The sequence below is a fragment of the Zalophus californianus genome, chromosome 8 (assembly GCF_009762305.2).
Source record: "Zalophus californianus isolate mZalCal1 chromosome 8, mZalCal1.pri.v2, whole genome shotgun sequence".
Taxonomy (NCBI): Eukaryota; Metazoa; Chordata; class Mammalia; order Carnivora; family Otariidae; genus Zalophus; species Zalophus californianus.
In genome coordinates this window covers 77,254,637-77,279,141 of record NC_045602.1, presented here as the reverse complement: position 1 = coordinate 77,279,141, position 24,505 = coordinate 77,254,637, and the positions used below count along the sequence as shown (strand labels likewise).

The following is a 24,505-nucleotide window of genomic DNA, read 5'->3' as shown; positions in this document are numbered from 1 at the left end:
TCTTCACTGACAGGTGGGTCAGAGCAGACCCGGTGTCTCAGATGAGGCCATTAACGGAACAATAGTCAGGGGCACCTGGGTGGCTCAGTCGTTGAGCGTCTGCCTTCGGCTCAGGTCGTGATCCCAGGGTCCTGGGATCGGGCCCCACGTCGGGCTCCCTGTTCCGCGGGAAGCCTGCTTCTCCCTCTCCCACTCCCTCTGCTTGTGTTCCCTCTCTCGCTGTGCCCCTCTCTGTCAAATAAATAAAATCTTCAAAAAAAAAAAAATGGAACAATAGTCAGACTCACACATGACCTGAATACAACTTCCAGGGAATGGAAGATCCCAGAAGATCTCAACAAACCATAATGACTGTCTGAGAGGAAAAGAGAGACCCAGCTGCACAATTAACAGCAGGATCTGGGAAATGGGATTTGACAGCAAGACATGTGAGAAAGACTTTGGGGCTCAATATGTGATCTGCGTCGCATCGCGGGGCAGCCAGGAAAAGGAGCGTCGGGGTCAGCTCTGAGCACCTCACTGATGAGAATGTTGACAGCCCCCAGGGCCTTCAGAGGACCCAATCCACAGCGGCAAAAAGATTCTGAAAGAGAGAAAAGTGTGGATGTTGTATACACAGAGAAGAGAGATTTGTGGAAAAGAACGGCCACTTCCCTCAGGTGTGTGGAGGGCCTAATTAGATGGACAGATGCGCGGACATTAGATGGCGTGACTATTTTTTGTTTGTTTGTTTTACGTAAGCTGTCAGCCCGGCGTGGGGCTTGAACTCATGACTTAACAACCCTGAAATCAAGAGTCACATGCTCTACCAACTGAGCCGGTCAGGCGCCACCTAGATGGGGTGACTTTTAAGAAGTGTGCTAAGCCTGAGGTTCTCCGGATTTCACCACAATACCGAAAAGAAAGGGGGAAATATGATGATAAAGAGGGTGGGAAATGGGTTGTAATTGTCCGTGTGAACTTTATCTACTAAATAGTAGTAACCTTTTCATTCATATGATATCCCTGCAGGAAAGGACGCATCAGAGGTGGCTAGTCAGTGCACTTTGCAAACGGGGCTGTCTGTGTAACTACTGCTATATCATAGGGCACGGTCACCCGCCCCCCCAGAAGCCCTCTCAAGCCCCTCCCAGGCATTCCCTCTACAAAGAAAACCATTTCCTTGACTTCTATCCCATAGCTTCCTTTGCCCGGTTTTAAACCTGTGCATAAATGGGACCGTGCTCAGTGTTCTCTCTTGTGTCTGGCTTTCTTCGGCGTAGTGTCAACACTTTGTGGGATTCGTCCATGTAGAAGTGAGCTGTTGTGGATGGACCTTTCATGTTGCCGTGTGGTGGTCCCCCGTATGGATCTGTGGCTGTCTCTTCCTGTCTGCACTGTACATGCCCGCACTCACGAGTGTCCCAACGTGTGTGTGGATGACGGGGCAGACTCCCAAGGAGGTTGCCCTGAGCTCTGAGCCCAGGCCCTGGTTCTTCCCGCCTGGGTAGTATTTGCTCACGTGCAGGATAGGCTCCAAGTGAAGGGCTGTGGGCAGGGGGTGGTGGGCGGAGGCGGGGGCATGAAGGGTGGCCGTGATGCCTGGGAGGCAGCATGGACAGTCCCCAAGAGGCAAGGCGGGCAGATGCCCTGAGGCAGGGTGTTGGGCCTCATTTCCACAGCGGAACAGGCCACTATTGTTGCTTCCTGAACTGCCCTAGAGACATGGAAAAGGCAGCTCACGCCTTTGGCCAGATGCCTGATGGCCTTTTAGGGTAGTTCAGCCTTGGCAGGGCCTCATTCTCCTCTGAACAAGTGAAGATGAGGGGCGCCAGAGGGGGCTGCACTGACCAGGGCGGTTGTCCCAACATCCTAGCGGCCCACACTGGTTAGCGCCTTTGCCTTCTTCCGAGTTTAAGCATGGTGCCCGGTGCCTGGCTGGGCTGCCCCTTGCAGGAGCGACGGAAAGGCCGGAGGCTGGGAAGCCGAGTGCCTGCATTCCACTTCCCAGCTCCACTGTGGATTCCAGATTTCGCAGTGCCTTAGGCTCCTCTGAGTGCCAATCCCGTGTCCTGATCTTACAGAGGCCCGTGGGGGGAGCAGGGCATGGGGGCAGGGCTGAGGCAGAGGCCTGGCCTGGTGAGCACAGAAAGCTGGAGCTTGTTTCCTTATATGACAGTGGCTGGGATACCTCCAGTGCCTTCTACATCCTCCTTTGTCCGTCTGGTTTGAGTCCCGGGGAGTCCTTGCCGGGTGGGGTCCAGCAGCTTCTAGGAGAGAGAGGAAGAGCTCCTGGCCGACCTTGGCTGGGCCCACAGGACCCCTTTGCTTGCCCCCTGCATAGTTTGGGTGTTATTTGGGGTGAGTCTTTGTGTTTTCTCCTCCGTAGAGTAAGGTCTCAGTCTAAAATTAAAAAGCGGTCCCGTCCCCTGTCTCTGTGTCCCAGTGGGAACTGAGAACGCAGGAGACTGTGTTTAAAAGGCAGGGGGGCCGTCAGAACGAAAGGCAGTGGGCAGGCGGGGACAGCGAGGGGGAACATGCCACCCTCAGATGTGGGTTCCTTTTCATCCATTTAGCCGGTGCTTTTTCTGGTGCTTTTTTCCTTCTCTGGACGACAGCCCTGTCCTGACCCACCCAGCCTGCTTCTTCCCTTCTGGAACCACCCCGGCTCTGCTCCGCTGGCCTGCCAGCACCCCCGCCCCCAGGTTGGCCCCTCCCCGCCTTCCGAGGCCTGGGTTTTGGATTAACGAAGCCCAGATGCAGGACTTCTGACTCTGGCTGCGAGTTAACTTTGGAGCGCGGCACAGAGGGGCCATTTACCTCCCACTGTGTTCCCGGCCCAGCTGCTGCTGGCGCTCCCGGGCAACAGCCGGAGAGCAGGTCCTGGCTGCCAATGAGATGGAAGCCATGCGGGGTGTGCCGTGTGGCCAGGGCTCCGGGAGAAAACGGGAGGGTGGGGCGCTGGGTGAGGGGCGAGGGTCTGGCCGCGCTCACAGGAGTCCGGTGTGGGGGATGATGAGGGACTCCTGTTCTCTAACCCATGCGGCTAAAAGAGGCTGCCTCTCCACAGCTCTCAGAAGGTCAGGTGGGGACGCTGAGGTGCTCCGCAGAAAGGGGTCATGGCTAAAAGGAGACAGGGTGCGGGAGGGCCCCGTGCTGGTTAATGTCAGGTCTTCCTGATCCCGAATGGACCAGGGATGGCCGGCCCCTCCCTGGGTTGCCAGATAAAATACAAACATTGTGCAGGAGAACGCCAAGAAAATGACTCTTTATCAATAAGAAATTCAAATTTAACTGGGCATCCTCTATCTTTACTGGCTAAATCTGGCAATCCTGTCTCTCCCTCCACCTGAATTGCTTCTTTAAGTAATAGTTTTATTGAACTGCAACATACAAACAGAACAGAACACAGACCGTAGGTGCATGGCTCAGTGACCACAAGTGGAACCCGTGGGAAACCTGCACTCGGAGCAAGAAATGCAGCATGAGCAGAACCTGCCCGTCCCCCCAGCCATCACTACCCAGGCTTCCAACAGCTGCTATTTGGCCATTTTTGTACTTTATTGGAACTTAATCATGCACATGTATTCTTTTGAATCTGGCTTCTTTCGAGTGGCACAGTGAAGATCATCCGGGACTTTGGATAGCGTTTTAGCTCACTGTCATTATGAGTAGGATTGAGTTGGATCAATAGGGCCCAGTCTGGGTATGCGTACTAATGGTGTACCTAAGGTGCACTTCCGCCTTGTGTGCACGCGCATAGGTACCTAGGCATAGGATTGCTAGGTCATGGGTGAGCACATGTTCATCTTTAGTTGATCTTGCCAAGCAGTTTCTCAAAGTGGATGTGCAATTCGAATTCCCACCTGCTTTGTGTGAGCGTCTCTGCCGCCCCTCCTCCTCCCCAGCACTGTGCATTTCCCCCTTTCTCGTGTTCTCCTTTCTGATGTATCGTGGTGCTGCTGCTTTTTTTTCTCCATTTCATCAAGAGCCTGTTGCTTTGTTGATCCCTCTGACTTTCTTGACGAAGTGCTAAGAAACTCAGCAAGGCCCCTGGTTGGAGTTCCAGCCTGCCCAGCCCCACAGGAACTTCGAGGAGCCATTCCTACCCCAGTTCCCCATTCCTACCCCAGTTCCCTCTGTCATGTGAGGCCCGGGCAGCAGAGGGCCCGGCCCTGGGGAAGTTGCAGCGGAGGCTGGACCACGAAGCCCAGAAGTGGCCAGGCTGGATCCTGCCTCCCCAGAGTACTTGCTTAGCATTTCCCCGTGCTGCCTGTAGCAGGCTGTTCCAGATGTCCGGTCCTTCAGTTCCTTGTGCTGTCATTCCAGGAATACGGGTGAGGGCGGCTGTGTGGGTCCCCTCAGCAGGGCCGTGACCTGAGGGCATTTCCCCTTTAAGGAGATGGTTCCAGCCCAAGTGTCTTCCTTCATGTGCCTTATGTTTCCTCTAGCTTCGGGACCTCTCCTTTGCTTCTTCTGATGGCTCTCTGCAGAAACTAGGGACTGTGGCCACAGCAAGGTCCGTGCCAGGGGCTGACGTCTGCTCCCAGAGTGTATGGAGGTGCAAGAGAGATGTGACCCTCTTGGTGGAGACGAGCTGTGGCAGGGAGCGTGGACAGAGGAGGGGCCCTCGACTCCCCCACAGCCTCCTCAGCCACTGCCCACCCCAGCCTCATCCTCTGGTCTCCACGCCCCTCCTCTCTTCTCTTTCTGATCCCTCTAGTCCTCAAGGACCCATGGAAATCAGAGCCCTGAACATGAGCTTCTGAAATCCCCATCAGAGGTCTTCAGTCCCAAAGAGAAGAGATACTAGCCCCCTGAGTGAATCAGTTAAGACTAATTAGTGCTTGACTCAGAAGCCCAGCCCAAAGTGACTAGAAGCCAAAGGCACTTTATTGTTCCACATGACCAGCTGACCTACTGAATGGTCCAGGGGCCGGGGGCTTCAGGCACAGCAGGCTCTGGGTTTTGGCAGAGCTCTGTGCCTGTCCTCTTGTCTCTGCTTGCTTCATCCTCCAGGCTCTCCCACAAGGAGGCACGATGGTCACCAGCAGGTGTGGGATCACCTCCTGCCCGACCGGTGGCCCTGCTGGAACGGCACACGTTCCGCTAGATAATTCCAACCAGGGCACTGAGGCGACCTCTAAGAGGCTCAGTCACTCAGACTCTGATGGGCCGGGCCTGGCCCATGTGCCCAATCTGGGTGAGCAGCTTCTCCAAAGGAAAGTTGATGCCGGGTGAAAGAAAAACGAAGTTTAGCCCCACTTTCCACTACCCTGTGTGGGCTGAAAGATTCTAATGCTGCCAAGGACAGAAAAGGCAAAGGTCTGTGCCAAAGCAGTTGAACATTCCTTATCTCTGTGTATCCGCAGGTAAGTACAGATACTCAGAAAGATGAACTGAGAAGAAAAACACTGCTGAGCCAACCTCTGAAATTACCAGTGACTTTAATTTTTTTTCCTTTTGCTTATTTTTTAACTCTGCCGTCATGTTTTATTGCTTCTAAAATAAATGATAAATACTATAAAGCAGGAGAGCAGGACGGAGTACTCCAGACAGCACGCCTCTCCCATGCTGCCCCCACATGCGCCTCCAGCCCACTTGCTCTCAGAGTGTCCCACCCCTCAGTCCCTCTTGCTCCTTCCCCACAGGCAACTTCGAAGCCAGCTCAGCCTCGTGGTCATTGCCCAGATGCTGGACCAGCAAGAGACGCTCCCTCTCTGGCAAGAGAAAGCCCAGGTGAGTCTTGGTCTCAGCTGGGCAGCATCCCCTGGGCCCAGGAAGCCTGTGGGTGAGCAGAGGGCGCCCCCGCCCTGAGGCCTGCCTGCTCCTGTGGCTTTTCCCAAAGGTTGGGAGCCTCAGGCCAGGAGAGGCAAGTCGAGTGTGAATTTTTCCCTCATATCCTTGCATTCAGCAATTACTGTTTTGTATGCCCACTGTGTGCTAGGCACTGAGGCTAGAGCAGTGAGCTGGGAGTATGTGTTACTTGTTGGTTTGGTTTTTTTTTTAGCTGTGGTAAAATATGCATGACATAACATTTACCGCTTTAACGTTTTTGTTGTTTTTTTTTTTTTTTACCATCATGACAAGTTTAAGTGCAGAGTTCAGCCGTTTCAAAGCGTACAATTCAGTGGCTCTGAGTACATTCACAAAGTTGTGCAGCCATCACCACCATCCACCTCCAGAACTTTTTTTCATCCTCCCAAATAAAAACTCCATACCCGTTAAATGCTAATTTCCATTCTGCCCTTCCCCAGCCCCTGCTTATATTACTTTTTATAGGTGGAAGGAAAAACAGTGCAAGTGAAAACAAACAATATGGCCTTAAAACTACTCACTCCTAGTGCCTCTCCTTTTCCAATGTTAGGCATTGGAAAAGAGGGCAGAAAGAAAAGTAGAGCTTTGTCTTCTTTCCCCATTCCCCTTCTCTCCAGAAAGCTCTGACCACAGGCTCCACAGCTCGGGGCCCTGGGGGCAGCGTGGGTCCCAGCCAGCCCAAGGATGGGTGGCAGAGAGGTTGAGCATGCCCTCACCCTTACCCCCTAGAAGCTCCCTGGGATCGAAGAATAGTTGCTGGGTACAACCGAGCCCTCTAGCTCAGCAACACGAGAGGGACCAGGCAGTCCCTGTGAAGGGCTGTGCGTCTCTGTTCATAGAGGTGTCCTCGGGAAGCCTGCGTAACCCCTTGCCCAGAGTGCTGAGAGAACGTTCCGGCACATCCCAGGGCAGGGTGGACAATATCGCTGAGTCTGCAATGCCAGGATTGCAGGGCGGGAGCTCAGAAAGCTGACTGGTTGTATTGGCTTGTCCGAGTGGGCTCGGCCTGGCTTTTGCCGTGGCTGCCCCCTTTGCCATAAATACTTTCTCCCGAGGACTTAGCCTGGCTGCAGCTTATTGTCATTCCAGTTCCTGCTGAAATGACACCACCACTCAGAGGCCTTTCCTGACCACCCAATGCAAAGTCCCCTGACACATCCCCCTGTTTTAAATTATTTACCTGACATTTTCTTATTTATTGGGTCAGGGTCTGTGTACATGTGTGCGTGTGCGCACACACACACACACACACACACACACACACACACACACACACACACACACACACCACCAGCAGCAGCAGCTCCTTGAGTGCAGGGACCAAATCTTTCTGCCCGTTAGCACCCAGCACAGTGCCTGGCACACACGGGGACTCTGCGTGTACTTGTAGAGTGAATGAGCCTGGAGTGGAGCCCCTGGAGTGTGCGAGAGGAAGTTCCCTTTCCCCAGAGACCTGGGGAAGTCACTGGGGTGACTTCACACAGATGAAAGCCTGATGACAGAGCATCTCTGTGAGGAAGGAGAGACCAAACAGTGTCTCGGGGGTGCCAGGCTGTTAGGAGTGGGGGCCGGCAGAGATGCAGCAGGCAAACAAGACCACCTGGACCCAGAGGGTCTGGAGGGCAGATGGGGGTCTGTGAGCCCCAAGGAGAACAGAGCACGGTGTCAGCAGAGCAGAGGGGAAAACCCAGAGCGTCCAGCTCAGGAAAGGCAGGACCAGCTGTGTGTGTGGGGCGGCGGGGGTGGGGGGGGTCGCCCACCTGCAGTGTTTGGCAGTGACCAAAGAGTGGCTCAAGCATCCAGGCCCAGGAGCCCCCAGCTTCTCCCCAGAGCCTGCCAGGGGCCAAGCCCGGCCCAGCCCCACCCAGCTCCAGGGCTCTCCCGCCATACCAGTTGCCCACATGCCCACCGCGCGCCCATCTCTTCAGGAGACCCCAGCTAAGCACCGCCTGTGTGCCAGTCTCCGTGCCAAGCTCTGTGCCAGGAACCAGCCTCTGAAGACGGGGTGTGAGAAAGGTGGGCTGAGGGTGCAGTGACTAACACTGCCCGAGGGCTATGAAGTGGCTTCCAGAGAAGGTGTCCTGAGCCAGGGCTAGGAGGCTGAGTCAGTGCTCATGTTGCAGAGAGGAGAGTCTGCCGGCCGCCGGTGCGGGCTGTGCACAGCTGCGCCAGCCTCCTGGCGGCTCGGGGAGAGGAGGGACCAGCTGGGGCCTGCCTGCAGGCGCCCCCCCCCCCCCCCCCGCCTGTTTCCCCCATCTCCACTGCAGGCGCCTCCCAGGTCTCCGGGCTGTAGGCGCTCCCCTTTCCAGTCTGGCCTGTCAGACGGATCCTTGCCTTCAAAGGGCCACCACCTTGGCCCCACAGCCTCCGCGTCAAACCCCACAACGCCCCCTTTCCCCAGCTTCTCTATGTGGCCTGCCCGCACCACCTGTTCTTCCCAGCCCTCCTCGCGGGCCTGCCCCACTCCCTCTGCACACAGCTCTGTGCCCTGACCCTCCTTCCTTTCCATCATCACATCCCAACTGAAACGGCTGTAGCCAACACTCTGCATAGTGTCCCAGGGGCTGTTCTCAGAGCTTACCTCTCATAGCAGCCCCCCGGCTGTAAGGACTGTTACCATCAGATGTTTTTCACAGATGGGGAAACTGAGGCAGGTGCAGTTAGGAAGCTTCTCAGGGCCATACAGCGGGGAAAGCCCTGGAGCTAGGATTCAACCGCAGGGTCCTTGCCCTTGACCACTGCAACATGCCGTCTCTGCTTCTCCAGCCCCTTCCTTGGCTCTCATCGTGGTGACAGCCCAGACCACGCCTGCCATTTCATGCTGAAGGTGCCCTGCTGGTCGCTTGAGCTTTATCCCTAAGTGGCAGATAGGAGAACAAGGGCTGTGGCTTCTACTTCCTTCATTGATGTACAAATGCTTGATAAACCTTATCAGTTGATTGACTCTGAAGGGGAGCCGGGGGATAGAGAATTGACTCCTCTAGGAGAAGTTCTGGGGTTAGTGCCTAGGCAGAGGCTCTCAGGGCACTGCTGGGCAGGAGGAGTCCCTGACCCCTGGATGGCTTGACTCTGTCTCAGGCTACAGTCTAAGGCCCTAGGAGTAGGAGCTGAAGAACTAGAATTTGGGGAATGGGACTTCTGTAGGTGGTCAGGATGTACCCCCCCCCCCCACCGCCAAGGCCTCATTTTCCAGGAGAGCCTTGGAGTCAGGCTGCTTCCTGTTGTCCTTGGGAATCTTGGGAATATCCCAGAAACAGCAGGGTTTTGGCTTCGTGCACCAGTGTGCTCCAGACCCTGCTTGGGGCACTAAAGATACAACCCTGAAGAAAATTCAGTCCCTCCCTTGTGAAACTCACTGTCTAGGGGGAGACGGACACAGGCACCAAGAAAAAAGTAAATATTTGCCATACCAGATGGTCATAAGGGCCCTGGAGAAAAATAAAGCCAGATAAAGAGGAGAGGGAATGTTGGGAGATGGGGACATTTGTGCATAGAACTGAAAACGTCAGGCAGGTTTCTCGGGGAAGAGCATTCCACACAGGAAACAGCCAGTGCAAAGGCCCTGGGGCAGCCAGAGTTCTCTTAGGTTAGAGGAAAAACAGAAGCCACTGTGGCTGGAGAGCCATTGGAAGGTTTTGATAAGAGAAACAGAATCTAATTTATAAAATATTTTTAAATTACTCTGGCTGCTATGTTGAGCTTAGGCAATTGCAGTAATCCTGGTAAGAGATGAAGGTGGTTTGGCCTGGGGAGATAGCGGCGTAGGTGGTGAGAAGTGGTCCGACTCTAGGTGTGTTTCCCAAGCACAGCCAGTGGGACAGGAGATGTGAGAGGAAGGAGACAAGGAGGGCTCCTGGACCTATGCAACTGGCAGGATGGAGAAGCCCTTTACCGAGATCGGCAAGACACAGGTGGAACAGGTTTGGAGACCAGTCGGGAGTTTGCTTCTTCTCCCAGGCCACCTCTTGCAACACAGCAAGCCTCTTTCGTCAAGCCACGTCTTCCAGTTTGGAGTCGGGAAGACACGGGCTGTAAATGGCCCAAGTGCAGGAGTTCAAGGGTCTGCATCTCCTAGGGAGAGGCTGACAGCAGTCCTGCCCTGCCCTGCATTCGTTCAGGGAACGAAGACTTAGGAAACATATAACATGTGCCAGGGGCTGTGCTCGACCCCGGGGGACACTGTGGGGAACAAAGCTGCCCTCGTGGGCCCTACGTTCTAGCGAGGGGGGGGACAGGTAAGAAACATGGTAAACAAGTAAATTACAGAACGCGCTAGGAGGTGGTAAATGTGGTAGACGCAAAAGTCATTCGGGGTGAGAGGATTGGTAGGTGTGGGTGGTGTGGGCGGCAGTGTCGGGGGTGGGGAGGCTGGGGCTGGAAGGCGGTTAGGGGCAGCTGCACGTGTCCGGTCGCAAGGCCCGGTGAGGGTGCCGGCTCCAGGGGACAGCAGGGCTGCCCGAGCCTCACTGACACTTAAGATCCTGGCCTCCTCCACTGGGCAGATGGAAGCACCACCGGGGCCTGAGCACAGGAGTGACCGGCCGTGTGGCCAGTAGCCTGGCTGGAACTCGCCTGCCTCCTGCTGCCCCCTGGGCGGACAAGACCAGTGGAGGCCTGCCTGCTTGGGTGATCATTTGCCTCTTGCCTGGAGGTGTCTGTCCTAATGGGCTGTTTGTAGAGACAGCTCCCAGCGGCCGGCTGAGGTGGGGAGGTGCGATGTCAGGCCCTGGCCCTCCCTGCTGGGATGCACGGTCCAAATAAGCCCTTATCCCAGAGAGGGGTGTGGCTGCCAGAACTGGAAACAAAGGAGGGTAAGCAATCAGAAGGCGGCAGCTTGCTGCGCTGAGCGGGGCGAAGCAGTTTTTGTGGAGAGGAAAAACATGGGAGCTAGCGAGCCGCTGAGCTGCCGTTGTGTACTCCCCTGCCCAGCCCCGCCCGGGCCTCCCATAGCAGGGAGGGGCTAGCTGGGGCGAGGCTGCCTGCCTGAGGACGGCTTCTGGGGGCGTGGGCTGCGGAGCCTGGCCCCTGTGCTTGCACAGCTGTGATCCCCAAGCAGGCAGGGCTGTTTTGGAAACCATCCCCAGCCTCGCAAGGCCTGAGCAAGACGGCCCAGCTCTGGTTTGGGGGAAGCTCCAGATGGTGCCTCTCTTCGCCTAGAACCTTCTCTCTCTTCCTGCCTCCTCTCTGTTCCTAAAGGGATCAGACACGAGGCCGGGAAGCCCTGGCCCCCTTCCAGGAGCCGAGGCCCTAGGCCTGTCTCCTAGCCCTCAGCCCAGCTGCTCTTGTGGGCTGTCTAAGCCTGTGGCCGGCTGAGATGCTAAGCAGGTGTCTGCGGGTGAGTCAGGGAGAGGAAGCCAGGTGTGCCAGGCAAGGCTGGGCTCGAGCAGGGAGCTGGGCTGGGGGCTCAGGCCTAAGCCCTTTGGCCAGCCTACATCTGCTACATCTAAAAAGATGGTGCCTCTGTGAACTCGGCTGGCTCTGCTCCTTCAATCTGCATCCACCCCTTTCCCAGGGTTGCAGGTGGGCCCAGAGGCGCCAGGGACCCACATACTGCCTGCCTCTGTCCTGACCACAAGTTAGTTCCAGGGCAGCTGAATGGTCCTTGTTGGGGCTGAACCCAGGCGGCCCAAACCAGGTGCAGGGGCTGGGCCCGAAGGCGTGGCTCACTGCTGACACCTGGACTCCTGCCGGCCCTGTTCCTGGGAGGGGTGGGGGCACTCCCATTTGTTCAGAAAGGGTGAGCAGTTTACATGGGGGGTGGGGGGCAGCTAGCAGATTAAGGGACATAGCAACCATATGCAGTGTGCAGACCTTGTGGGGAATCCCCGTTCCAACAACACAACTGGTAAGGACATTTTTTGAGACCGTCAGAGAAACCCGAACACGGTGTTAGATCATATAAGGAATTCTTGGTAATTTTGCTGGGCAAGAGAATGATACTGTGACCATGCTGGGGAAAGAAATCCTTATCCTTTTGGGTGAGAAGCTCTTTATGGGTAAAATGATACAGTGTTTGGATTTGCTTTGAAATCCCCTGGAAGGGAAAGGGCGGGGCGGAGAAATGGGGGCAGGCAGAGCGATGGGGAGCAGGCACAGCCAGCATGAGAGGGGGCGGGGGGCGCAGAGCCTCTGCTCCTCCGTGAGCCCCTCCAAGCCCACAGCAAGTTCAGCGGGGAGAGGGACTTGAGCAGCCGCTCGGGGTGGCCTTGGTTCTTCCAGGCCTGAGTGCTCCCTCCAGGGAAGTGGATCAAAGCCCCAGCCTACAGAGATCTGAGTTCACGCCTTTGAAGGAAGGCTCGGCCTGTGCCAGGCCCTGTGTGCACGCGCGGCTCTCCTGTCCTGGGAACAGGGTGTGTGGCTGTCTCCACATCTTGCAGCTACAGGACACTCGGGCTCCAAGAGGCCACACAGCATGCCGGGGAGAGGTGGATCCAGGTCGTGGAAGCTGGTGGTCTGGCTCCAGAACCCATGCTCTGACCTCCCAGTGCCGGCCGAGGCCGAGTCCCCAGGTGTCCCAACCCCCGCTCTGTGTGACAGCCTCTCTTCTCCTTCCCAGCTGTCTTCGCTCAGCCAGCTGCTGAGCCTCATGAGGCCATCATCTCTCAGGCAGTACCTGGGCTCTGAGACCTTGCCACCGTGCCAGGGGCAACAGCCAAAGGCCAGTGCTGAGCTCGACCGCAAGGTGAGCCCCCCCCCCGCCCCCCGGCGCCTGCCCGCCCAGCCAGGCTGCGGCACCGCCAGCTAGCGCGGAAGGCAGGGCCGGCCACACTGCCCAGCCTGGAGGGCCTTATTGCCACCCCAGGGCCTTAAAATTCCAGCAAGCTGCCTCCCTCTGCTGAGAGGAAGTGCTCACCGTCCCTGCAGAGCCTGTAATCAGGGCCCTTGCCCGTGCCCCTCACGGAGGCGCAGTGGGGTGCTGTGTGCACGGGCATGCGCATCCCCCTGGCCCTGCTCCGGGGTTTTGCCGCATCCTTGATGGTCCGGTACGGATGTGTTAGCATGGGGTGCTCCGGGAGTCGTACAGCACAGCTTGGAGAGGATGCAGGAGCGAAATCCTGGTGAGGGGAGTGGAGCTGGGCGCTTCCTCCCTGTTCCTCACCGTGGTTGCCACTGAGGCTGAGTCCTTGGCCTTTCCCCCAGTTCTTCCTTTTTTTTAAAAAAAAGATTTTATTTACTTGAGAAAGAGAACACAAGTGGGGGGAGGAGCAGAGGGAGAGGGAGAAGCAGGCTCCCTCTGAGTAGGGAGCCCGACGCGGGGCTCGATCCCGGGACCCCAGGATCATGACCTGAGCTGAAGTCAGACACTTAACCGACTGAGCCACCCAGGCGCCCCTCCCCATTTCCTCCTAATGGACTTTCCAGACATTGCCCAGCTCTTCCGAAAGCCTGGCTTTGGTGGGAGTCGAGGACAAAGCGGTATCCCTGAGCCTGCAGGTTGTGCGGTTTGGAATGGGGAGGCCTGGGGACACTGGGGGTGAAGGTCAAGCAGGGGCAGTGGTGTAGGATGTAGGGGCTTCAAAGTGGGAGCCCCAAGCTTGGCTCTGGGTGGTGGGGAAGGCCGGGGGAAGGGTGTAGATCTCAGTGAGCTCCCCTCTCCCTGGAGCCTCGAGGATGAGGAATGGAGATAGACATCTTCCTAATTTAGGAAAGTAGTAATTCCAAAAGCTCACTTGGAGGGTGGATGTTGACGATCCAGAAGTCCACCCTTTGGGCATTGCTCTGCAAATCAGATAAATGAATTAATTTACTTAATGAACACAAGTGAACCATTAAGAAGATATGATGATCCCAGGTGGATGCGCCTCTTCTGGAGCACGTAGGTAAGGTTATCTTTGAGTTGTGCCTAATATTAGTGCATTTACGAGACTGCTGCCTGCCTCCCAGGAGAGTCTGAGCTGTGTGCATGCCCTGTTCTGTTCTCCCAACGATTTCCTGGGAAAAGAGCTGGTCGCAGAGGCTGTGTTTGGATGTTCCACGGCCTCTAGAAAGGAGGTGGGGTTGGCTCATGGGCAGGAAGGATCTGTCTGAGCAGGACACAAATGGACAGGCCCCAGGCTGGACTGAGGGAAGGAAAAAGGAAAGAGAAAGAAGAGGAGCAGTGGCAGAAAAGAGGCTTGCGTCTGATTTGCCCAGTGAAGAGTGTGCACTTCAAACACTTTGGAGGCTACGCCTGTGACCTCACCCAGCAGAGCTGTGACCGCCAGGCCAGAGACCTCCACTTGGCTCCTTGCTTTTTGGAGCCCATCTGGTAGCAAATGTCTGTTCCACACCCAGGGAAGAAGAGGAATAAGTGGCCTGAGGGTGTCCTTTATTCTGAGCACTGTTCTCATGCGTGTAAAGGAAGCTGTGTCCCGCTGGTCAGCTACCATTTTGGAAATGACTCGTGTGGCCTGGAAACATGGAGGGTTCAGTGTGTCTCGGCAGGGTGTCCCAAAAGCGTAGGGTGTGGGCCCTGCCCAGGGCAGTGAAGGGGGCACGTGAGGCCAAGGCTGTTCTCCAAGGCCTTGGCTGCCCCTCTTGCCCACCTAGGATTGGTCCCAGCCTGACAGGGAGGTAGCCAGGAGCAGAGGAGGGAAAGGGCCCTGGTCTGGGGAAGGGGAAGAGGTGGGGCTGGTGCGGGCGTGGGGATCTGCCCAGAAATGGGAAGTGTTCTGTCCCCCTGGGCGGGTGCTGACCGGAAGGGGCCAAGTGAGGCAGGTGCCGGGCTCCCACAGCCCAGCCCTGCTCCCACCTTGGCCAACTGACTCCTCATTAGGCCCGAGCATGTTTCATCTTCAAAGGTGATCAGGCTACTCACCAGCCAAAAAGAGCAGCGGCGTCACCCGCCCTGTTTTACAGGGAGTGGTGGTCTGGGCCTGGGCTGAGCCTTTCATCCCTAGGGCTCAAAGTCTTTGCCTTCCTTCCCTCCAGGGGCAGTGGGGAAACTAAGGCCAGAGTGAGCTTGGCCCGAGGCAGCCCGGCCTGGAGGAAATAGGGCTTTCCCAGCCCTTGGGGCGGCCGTGCTGAGCCCCATCCGCCAGGCCCTGCTCACCCCTGTCTGGGAGACTTCCTGTGAGAAGCTGGGTGACAGCCCTCCTCCAGCCCTGCAGATAAACACTTCTGCCAGGCTCCCCTCCCCCTGTTCTCCCCACCTCCTCCTTTGCCCAGTCTCCTCCCTCTCCTAGGAAGCTCCCAGCCTTCTTCCCCTCCCTGGCCTGCCCTCCCTTGGGGCTGGGCGAGCTGCTGTCTGGTGCCCAGGGCTTGACTCTCTCTCTCTCCACGGATCCTGTGGCTCTGCAGTTGACCCTTTACCAGTGGGTCTCCCCAGCTAGACCGTGGGCACAGCATAGGGCCCAGCCTCTCCACAGCCCCGGTATACTGGGTACTGGATAAGTGAATGAATGAACAAAGGAATGAACGCGATTTGAGTTCCTCTCCCCTCTCCAAAGTCTCTTCTTCCACCGCATTCGGGCCGTCCACTCTCCTACCCGGTTTCCAGAACCCTCTCCCTCTGCATGCCCTCTGGCCAGCCTCTATGTGTCAGCCCCCTTGTCGCTGAAAGTCCTTGTTTCATGAAGGCCACGAGGGTTTATGGCCTGCACTTCTTGTGTTGGAGGTCCTTGACTTCAGAAGCCCTACCTGCTCATGAGAGAACCAATCACAGCGCATTGTAATTATGAGCCGGTGAGATTCCTGCCTGGGAAAGCTAACCACCAAGAGCAACAAGAGCAGCAAGCTGGTCCCGCTGCAGCACTGCAGGGGGCTGGACCGGCTGTTCGTCGGAGCTGGGTCCGAGCACAAAGTGTCCTAGCAAATCAGGCAGGGTTTGTGTAGTCTAAGACTCTGCTTCCTGGCGAGATGAGAACACTTTCAGCATTTCCAAGTGCTTTTGATAAAAGAAATGGTTGCTCAGCCCCCTTGGTGGTTATTGGGAGGCCCTGTGCTCACCTGGTTTGAGCAGGGGCTCTCCTGGAGGAGAGTAAACATCTAAGTCAGAGTAAGTACCGGGGTCTGAGACAGCCCATCGGCAGGCAGGTGCCCATTCAGCTCAGAGAGGTGGAGAGGATGTTTTAATGCAGGAGGCAACTGCAGAGCTGGCTTCCTAGTGCTTCCTTGGGTCCTTGGATCCAATTCTGTAAGAGACCAGCAGCGCTGTCCCAGGCCCCGTGTGAGCCTGTCCTTTGACCGCTCTGCAGACAAACGTGTAACTGGACGTGCTTTGCTACTGTCTCCTCAGCCTTCCAACCCAGAACCAGGAGTTTCCTTTTCGGTGGCTTTACGTGAACCGTCTTGGGCCAGATTTTGTCTAATTGCATTCTGCCCAATTTCAGAGTCTTGGTCTATTCACTTGAATTGAGATTCTTGATGTTTTGGTCTTGTTAGACCCGCCATTGTGTGTTCTGTTTCTATGTGCTCACCTTCCTGTTGTTTCTTGCTTTTCCTCAGGCCTTTTGCTATAGTGAAGGAACTTTTTTGTTCCATGTTTTTCCCCCTGGGGATTCGGAAGGTCTACAGAACCAGGATCGTTATGGTGGGATGGGACGTTTTCCCCCAGTCTGGTTAAATCTGGGAAGTTTGAGGAAGTTAAGCGTCGTGTGGGAAGAAAACGGAGGTCCACAAAGGGGGATGTCCTAGAGTTGGGGCTGCATTGAGGCACCAGGAGCCGGGTTCCTGTCTCCCCGTCTTCCAGGGCATGTCCTCCACACAGCCTGATGAGTGTCCTCATGGGGCCCACTGATGGCTCTGCATCTGTGATGGTCCTCAAGGCCCCACCACCCAGACTGAGCCTGGGGACCACAGGTGGCTCCCATCAGCTTCCTCACCATGCACACCGCGTGCTGTCCAGCTCTGTGCTTCCGAGGCTTGGGGATGGCTTGTGTGTTGGAGAAGTGCGTGTGTAAAGAGTTGATTTTTATGCGGGGGCGGGTGAGTACCACACACTTGAGTGATGCTCTGGGGTAAACAAACTCTGCCCTACTGAACAAACTCCTTTGCCCCTCACTCCTGGGTCTCTGCACTTCTTCTGCAGAGGCTGTGGGCCCGCCGCACGCACGTGTGTGTGTGCACGTGCGTGCACGTCTGCATGCGTGCATGTATGCCTGTGTGCATGTGTTGTGTGTATCTCTGTATATCTTTGTGGTGTGCCCTCGTGTTAAAGAGTTGACAAACAAGTCTGATGGCTTTTGCTCCTGCTGTGGCTGGGACTGGCCTGCCCCTGCGTCTGGTGACCCTGCCAGGAGCCGCTGGAGCGACTGGGGTGTGGTTTAGGGAGGTTGTGGGGAGTGGGCAGGGAGGGTGCCTCTAGGGCCTGGCAGCTCTGTGCCTGGCTCTGCCCTCTCCTGCTGGCACTCAACACCAGCCAAGGGACATACTCCCTCAGGCTTGGCTGGAGAACAGGCCCCTCACCCCACGTCAGCCAGAAGTCCAGGTGGAGCGGGGGCCTCTCCCTCTCCCCGTACCCTCCGCCGTCTCACCTGCAAGTGCCTGTCCTTACATCCTGCCCCTTCCCTGCACCTGAGGGGGAGTCCTGCCCGCAGGGCCGGAGACCTTAGTCAGGGCAAGATTGGGAAGAAAGGAACTGGCTTGAAGAAACAGAAAATAGACATTCGGGAATCCTGCGTTCCTTCTTGCCTGGTCTGTGGTGGGTTCCTTCTTCCTTCCTCCAAAATGAGGAACATCCAACATCTTTTGAAATAAACCTCAAAGAGATGGCCTCTGGGAAGCTGAGCCCGAGGGGAGATCCACGTACCAGCCCCGGGTCACACCCACCTCGGAGGCCGCCGAGCCTCTTCAGAATGGGTGCTTGTGAGCAGCTGAAGGCCACACTGGGGCCCAGGCCCAAACTAGCTGTGTTTGGGTCCCAGGAACCCTGGCTTCTTTGCAAGCAGGACTTGAAGTGACAGAGTGGAGCCAGAGAGAGCAGGCTTGGATTCTTTAGGCAGCTTCTGAGCCCTCTGCTCCAGGCCCAGTCGTCCTGGGACTCTTGGGGGTACCTCCCCCAGGCACAGCCCTTGCTCCCTGCAGGGTAACTCACCTGACACTGACACTGGCTGGCCTGACAGTCCTTCTCTTCATCTTTTGAGCCCTCCTGGACAAACCTGTGATTGTCTTTCTCCCACTCTTACTTAGGCAAAGGCAGTCCTAAGTGCCCATCACATCCATGTTCAGCCCCTCTGTCAGGGGGCCCTACTTCATCCCCACAGCTTCTCTCCCGCACATCAAACCACACCATTTGATTCCAGGCAGCAGATATCTTTCCCAGACGTCATGGGAAATGTGAGATGTCAAGCCTCCATTCTCTTTGCTCCTGCTGTTCCCTCTTCCTGGCAATGCCTGGCCTGTCTCCCCTGTCCTTGGATTCCTGTGGTCATTACAGTCTGTTCACTTGACCCATGGCCTGTCCACACGTTGCTTCACACACCTAAACAGAGTCACCTCTGAGGATCGGGTCCAGAGTCTAGCTCAGTGGCGTCCCACGCCTCCCACTGAAATGGGTGCCCTGGCAGGTGCAGCCTTTGGGAGGGACCCTTGCCCACCTCTCCTGCGCTCAGCCCTGCCCCACCTTGTCTCTTCTCCCGGGCTATACCTTCTCAGGGACAGTGCCTTCTAAATGCTGCGTCTAAGCAGCTTGGGCTCAGCTCCTACCACACACCTAAGGAGGACCAGGAAGGGTGTGTGAGGTCCCTCGCTCACTTCCCCAGATGGAGGAGCAGTTGCCAGGCAAGCCGTGGCCTTCTCAATTGCTCTTCTGTTCACTGCCTTTTCGGTCCCTTCTCCCATTTTTGCCAGGACTTTGTAGTAACAGAAACACAGACACATATCCTGGAAGGTCCTGGAACAGCCCATCAGCCTCAGCTGGACCAGAAGCTGAGCAGTGGCGTGAAACCTCTCTCTGCATCTCTCAGCTCTGCCCTTTGGTGTATTCCCAGGCAGGCTTTCCCTGCTGGTCCTGAGAAACTCCAGGCTATGTCCTTCCCTTAGCAGCCCTAGGAAGTGGGAGAAAGAAAGATCTTTTATCCTAGAGTCCTAAGCAGAATCCCAGAGTTGAGGCTCATTGGCTTGGCTTGGGTCATATGCTCATCTGTCAGCCAATCAAATCGGCAGGCATACAGTGGCCGGCCCGGGTCACATGTCTTCCCCCAGAGTCAGGGCTGAGGTCACCACCATGGAGTTTAGGGAATCGGGGGGCTGCAACACTCTTGACAAAGATGGGGGCAGGATCCTGGGTACCCAGAAACCTTGGATGCCGATAGCCTGGTCTGTAGCCGTGGGCAATGGCCCTACGCTGTGATTTCTATAGGAAGTATAAGGACTCAGTGCTTTCCAGGGTCCTCCCATGCCAGCACACCAGGAGATAGTTCAGGGAGCGAGAAAGATAAGAAAGAGAAGAGAAGAAGCCATTGCTTTTGAGGAAATGGCTTTTGAGGAAGCCAGTACTCTCCATAGGCTCTCCAGCCCGTGGAGGGTGCCCATGCCCACACCCTGGCTGGTTTCAATGGGTCTGTCCAGCACCAGCACCCACATACTGATGTGCTCATGCACAGCCAGTCCTAAATTCTCAAACATTTGCACTGGGAATCTGGTCCCTCTCTGGGTAGTCGGCAAAGCTGGGCTTCCGGTCCAGATCCCCCTGGGGTCAGGGTCTCTAGTCCCAGCTGGAGGAGCAGGAAGAGCCAGCCAGCCAGTCCTGGCTTGTCATCTCCGCTACCCCCCACGGCCAGCAGGAAGCCAGAAAGGAAGGGTGGGCTGGGTGGGAGCACTCTAGCAAAGGTTTGCCTACAACCCCTCGTTCCTCCCACCAGCAGACACAGGAATGGGTCAGATGCTCTGAGATAACCTCCCTGCAGCAGATCCACAGAACTAAAACCCCTCAGCCTTCCTGCCTTTGTCCCAGCTCCATCTCTTTCCCACCCCTGCCCCACTGTGCCAGGGCCTCCTCGTTCCCTCCTCATTCTCAGTACCAAGAGCAGGGGCCACGGCTGTGTAGGGGCCAGTCCCAAGTTTGAGATAAAGCTTAAAAGAGCATCTCTTTGTCTGTCTGGAGTTCAGGGTCTGGAGTCTCTGAACTCACTTTGTCCAGGCATCTGGACATGCAGGTACAGGACGCACCTTCTGCGGGATGGGAGCAGGCGGGCCCGTGCTGGGCCTCCAGGGTCCCTCAGCAGGCTGCAGAGATGCTACCTGCCTGGCTGCCCAGCTGGGACCCGAGAGCCAACTTTCTCGCCTGCGGCTGAGCCAGAAGTCCTGTTCCTTTGCAGACTCTGCCAGCCTGTCTCCCATCACCCTCGACTGGCCTCATCCCTACTCCATGTTGAGGGCTCCACCCACCCCCATGCCCAAACCGCACTTTCATTTACAGAATTAAGTGTCTGGCCTTGTAAGCCGGAGGGTAAGTGTGGCAGGCCCTGCCTGTGACATCTGCTCCCTGGCCTCTGTGCTCTGTGCCTTCAGGGACCCTGGACTAGGGAGAGGCCTTGTGTCACCATCTCATTTCCTAATTATCGGTTGTGTATCCTTGTCATCTCCTTCTTGCGAGGTCCAACCGATGACCCATCCTGGTCAGAATCTCCTTCGAACTCAGCTTTCCTTTTGGCACAGTCCTCTGCTTGCAGCTTGAGTGCTGGCCCAAGGCAAGGTCAGGCAGTAACCTTGGAGCGGTAGCAGCATGAGCAAGGGGAGTAGGTCAGGCAGTTTGCTTGTGGGCACAGGGAAGAAATAGCGTCCTAGAGATGATGGCAGGTGCCACACTCCAGGATGGGTCTCCTCTCCTCTTGTGTTCTGTGGACATACCAGCGGGACAAGGTCTGGCTCTCTCCACCAGCCTGAGGCTCTTGGCCTGGGGCCCCCAAGTAGCCCTACCTCAGGATTACTCATTCCTAATTATTGTTGTTATTTGCCCATCCTGTGGTAGAGTACCATGCCCTTGGGGCTCAGGCTTGGGGCCCCGCTCCCCGTCCTAGGGGCACAGCCTCATCCTCTGTACCCTGCCGCTAATAGGCCCTCGGGCCTCTGCTGGGCAGTGCAAAGGGAGCTTGTTCCTTCTGAAAGAGGGTGTCTCCAGTTAAATCCCCTTTATGGAAAATACACACACACACACACACACACACACACACACACGGAACTTGTTAAGCCTTAGGAAGAGAGTACAGACATCTGCTTCAGACCTAACCCTTATTGGAGATCGTCATACAGTCAGGGGATCTCTCCAAGCCCAGCTTCCACATCTGCTCAAAATGAGAATCATTAGGCCTCTCTGGGAGCCCTGCTGGGTTGGGGCACTGTGAAGTGGTACTGTAGGTTTAAATTTGATTTTTAACAAAAAAAGAAAAAAAAGAAAAAGAATTCATGGAGGCCTCGCTCTAGCCTTGGGTCTGAAATGTGCCAAGGCAGACAGACCAGTGCCGCTCCAGTCTCCCCCAAACCAGATTGGTTCAAGAGTTGACCCTCAGCATGTGTGCGTGCATCTGTGTCTGACAGAAACAAAACCCTTGAGTGGACCCACATGCAGAATTCTCCCCCTGGAGTCCATCGGCAGGCCCTCTGGACAGGGCTGAGAGCAGCCCAGCCAGATTGTGATTGAAGGCAGGCCCCCCCCAACCCCGGGCAGTCACCCCCCAGGGCCTGTGAGCATGGAGAGGTGAAAGCAAAGGAGGCTGCTTTGGGTCCTGGTGTCCCAGGCAGGGAGCGGGCACCTATAGGTCTGCAGGGCCAGCATCCTGAGCAGAAGCCCCTTGGGTCTAGCAGCCAGGCCGGGAAGACCATGTCCTTTGGGTGAGTCTTGGTTTTCCCCAGCAGGTGTTCCTGAGTCAGCCTTCCCCCCACCCCCCCGCGGACTCCATACCGCCCCCCACCCCAGCAGCTGCCCCAGAGCCTGGCTAAACCTGCTCCCACAGGATGGTCACCCAGCCTGGCAGCTTCCAGGGAAAGGGCTTGGTTTGGAGACTTGCCTGGGGCAAGCCTGGATTCTTGGTCATGACCTGAGGCGGGAGAAACCACTGTGTTCCGGCCAGAGTGACTTCCTGGGAGATCCTCTGCCTCCTCCTTTCTGCCCTATTTTAGTGTAAATAACCCAGGCCACAGCCTGCTCCCTTGGCATTAGCTGGAGGGGAATTTTCTAAAGGATGAAGTGTCTGGGAAATGTTCACCCTTTTTCCCTCCTTTCTTATGACGAAAGCGCTGCAAACGGAGCCTTGGCTGGTGGTTCCTGCGGTCCGAACTAGCCGGGCCAGAAAAGGAGACACTGACCTTCCCTTCCCCCCCCGCCCCCCTCACGGGGTGACAAGCCCTATCTCTCATCCTCATCGTCCTTCCCCAGGGGGAGGGCAGGGCGTTCAGGCTCTAGAGCCGGGAGGGAGGCATCCAGCACAGAACTTCCCAGAAAAGTTGGCCTGCTCCACTCTGGGGAGAGACCCAGAAAGTGATAGCTCCAGGCCTTGCTGGCGGGGGGACGGTGTCGTCTCGTCAGCATTGGGTGCGGGCATGTCCCTCTCTGCCCTCGCCCTCTGCCTTTCCCCAAGTGGCTGCCTGAGGTTTCCAGGGCTCCATTGTCCACAGGGGCTTCCAACAAGCCCCTGCTGACACCCAGCGGGGGAAGAGTTGGGCAGCCTGCGCTGGTGGGGGCCCATTTCTCCGACAAGATCCGGAAGGCCTGAGAAGCATAGCACCCCCGCACCCCAACCCCAAGGAGTGTCTCTGCGTTACCCTTTAACCCTGAAGCCACACTGCCTTCTACTCCCTCCCGACACACAGGACCCTGGGGACTTGGAAGGTGCCTCAGGCTGAGGAGAGGGCCACCTTGCACTTCCAGCTGTGGAGGAAATGGGAGCAGGCAGGGGGCTTGGGGCTCACCGGCTACCAGCCCAGCTGCTGCATGGCTTCTGCCGGCTTCCCTTCCCAGTCTTGAAAGGGAAGACAGAGCCCCGTGTCTCTGTGGTGCCAGCCTGGACAGGAACGGGCTTGCTGAGTTCAGGAGCCGGCCACAGCGCGACTGGAGCAGGAAATCCAGCTCCCACAACCTGGCTGTTTACTTTGTCACCCCCAGGAGTGGCCCGCTCTCCCCACTGCTGCTGGTGCTCCGGGCCTGCCTCTCAGAGGAAGGAGGCTCGGGTACAGCCCCCTCCTAGCCAGAGCCCCAGGTTCTGCTAAATGTCTGCTTCTCAGACCTTCACAAAACAGGGCAAGGGAGAGGAGTCTGAGGGAGGGTGGGGTTCACAAGAAGCCTTGCGGGCACCCGGTGCCACTGTCTGTCGGGTTGTCTGGAGGGGATCGGATGCTCTCTTACCTCTCCTCAATGCTGGGGTCCTGGGTCTAGGGGACGGACCGGAGAGGACCACAGGGGCTGGGCGCTTCCCATGCAGTATGGAACCTTTCTTCCCCCCCCGCAAAAGTACTACTATAAAGACTGGTGTCTTTGTGGGGTTTTCTGTGCACAGATGGAACTATATCCCCCTAAGTTGGATCAAAGTCTTCCTTAAAGGGCCTCCCCTCACGTGGGCCCAACTCCAAGGATCACCCTTGAGGGCAAGGAAAAAAAATGCCCTCAGCCTTCCTTGTAGGTAGTGGGCAAGGTTTTCTTCCCCCTTGGGGAAATACAGCTGGTAACGCGTGGTTCGCAGGGATTTTCTTCAGAACGACCGTTTCCTTCATGCCATTCCCGCCCCCCTGCCCCCAAAAGCACACATTCAGAATAGTTTCCCTGGGATTTTCCCCCTGGATTCAATGATGGGAATCAGTGTTAAGAACGAAGTTGTGAAACTCGCACTCCGTAGTCCCTGGTCCTGCTGCTTTTTTTCTCAGTAAATCCCCACTGCACAAGTTTTCCTCCAGGGCATTCCTCAGATCCGGGGCCCATCTTCACCACGTTTCCCATTTAGGAAGATAGATTCTGCCCCGGGGTGGGGTGGGGGCGAGGGGGCGGTGGTTCCGGAGACCCCCAGGGACAGAGAGTGGCCTCTGTACCAATCCCAGGGTGGCTCCAAGGTCCCTTTTAGCCCCTGGCTTTGTACACAGCACAGGGGTCTCTGAAATGCAGAAATCTCTCAGGTGCCTCTCCACGCCTCCGGGCCTTCCTCTGACCCACCCCCTCTATGGCCCCTGGATATTTTCGTTGGCGTCTCCTGCCACCACCACGTCTTGCTAGCAGCTTGCTCAGTGCCCTCTCAAACAGGGGCCTGGGTCATAGAGTGTCGCTCTTTTTCAGGGTCACGTCTCTCTCCCTTGCTCCCACACCCTCCCCAAACCCAAGAGGTTCAGTCAATTATAACTAGTATTGTCCTGTTTTAAATTAACTTTTTAAAAAAACTTTAATTGTATTCAGATTATACGAGTAAAGCGCACACATTGTAGAAAAATAAGCTTAGAACAGAAAAGATGAAGGATGTGCTATAGTCCGTTCTGTCAGAGACAGCCACATTTTCATTCTGGTGGTATTCCATCCCAACTGATTCTAGTGGCCTCCTTCTGGGGGGTGGGGGGGCAGTCTGTCCCCCACACCCCAGCCTTCCCTGCTCAAGAGCCCTGAACGATCTCCACAGCCCACTGTCCAGGCCCTCTGGGGCCAGCCCGGTCCTCAGGGGGCCCCCTCCCTCCCCCCTGTCCCAGCCTAGCCAGCTACCTGGTGGTCAGTCCCCCAGTGTGCCCTGCCTGTTTCTTGCATCAGCCCTAGGATCTGTCTGATGGTGTAATCTTGGCCCTGCCCCCACCCCCACAGGGCCATCTTCACCTCAGATCC

At 56.5% G+C, this 24,505-nt stretch overlaps 1 protein-coding gene across 8 annotated transcripts in view; it reads left to right on the top strand.

The window, feature by feature from the left end:
* FAM178B (family with sequence similarity 178 member B) overlaps nt 1-24,505 on the top strand; it is a 105,912-nt gene that overhangs the window by 76,489 nt on the left and 4,918 nt on the right. For 7 of the 8 annotated variants that reach the window (XM_027622976.1, XM_027622977.1, XM_027622974.1 and 4 more), the window contains 2 exons: nt 5,631-5,718; nt 12,353-12,478. In XM_027622976.1, the coding sequence (XP_027478777.1) occupies nt 5,631-5,718; nt 12,353-12,478 (214 nt within the window). Of the gene's footprint in view, nt 1-2,209; nt 2,341-5,630; nt 5,719-12,352; nt 12,479-24,505 lie in introns of those variants that run through there. The other variant, XM_027622980.1, reaches the window with a different exon arrangement.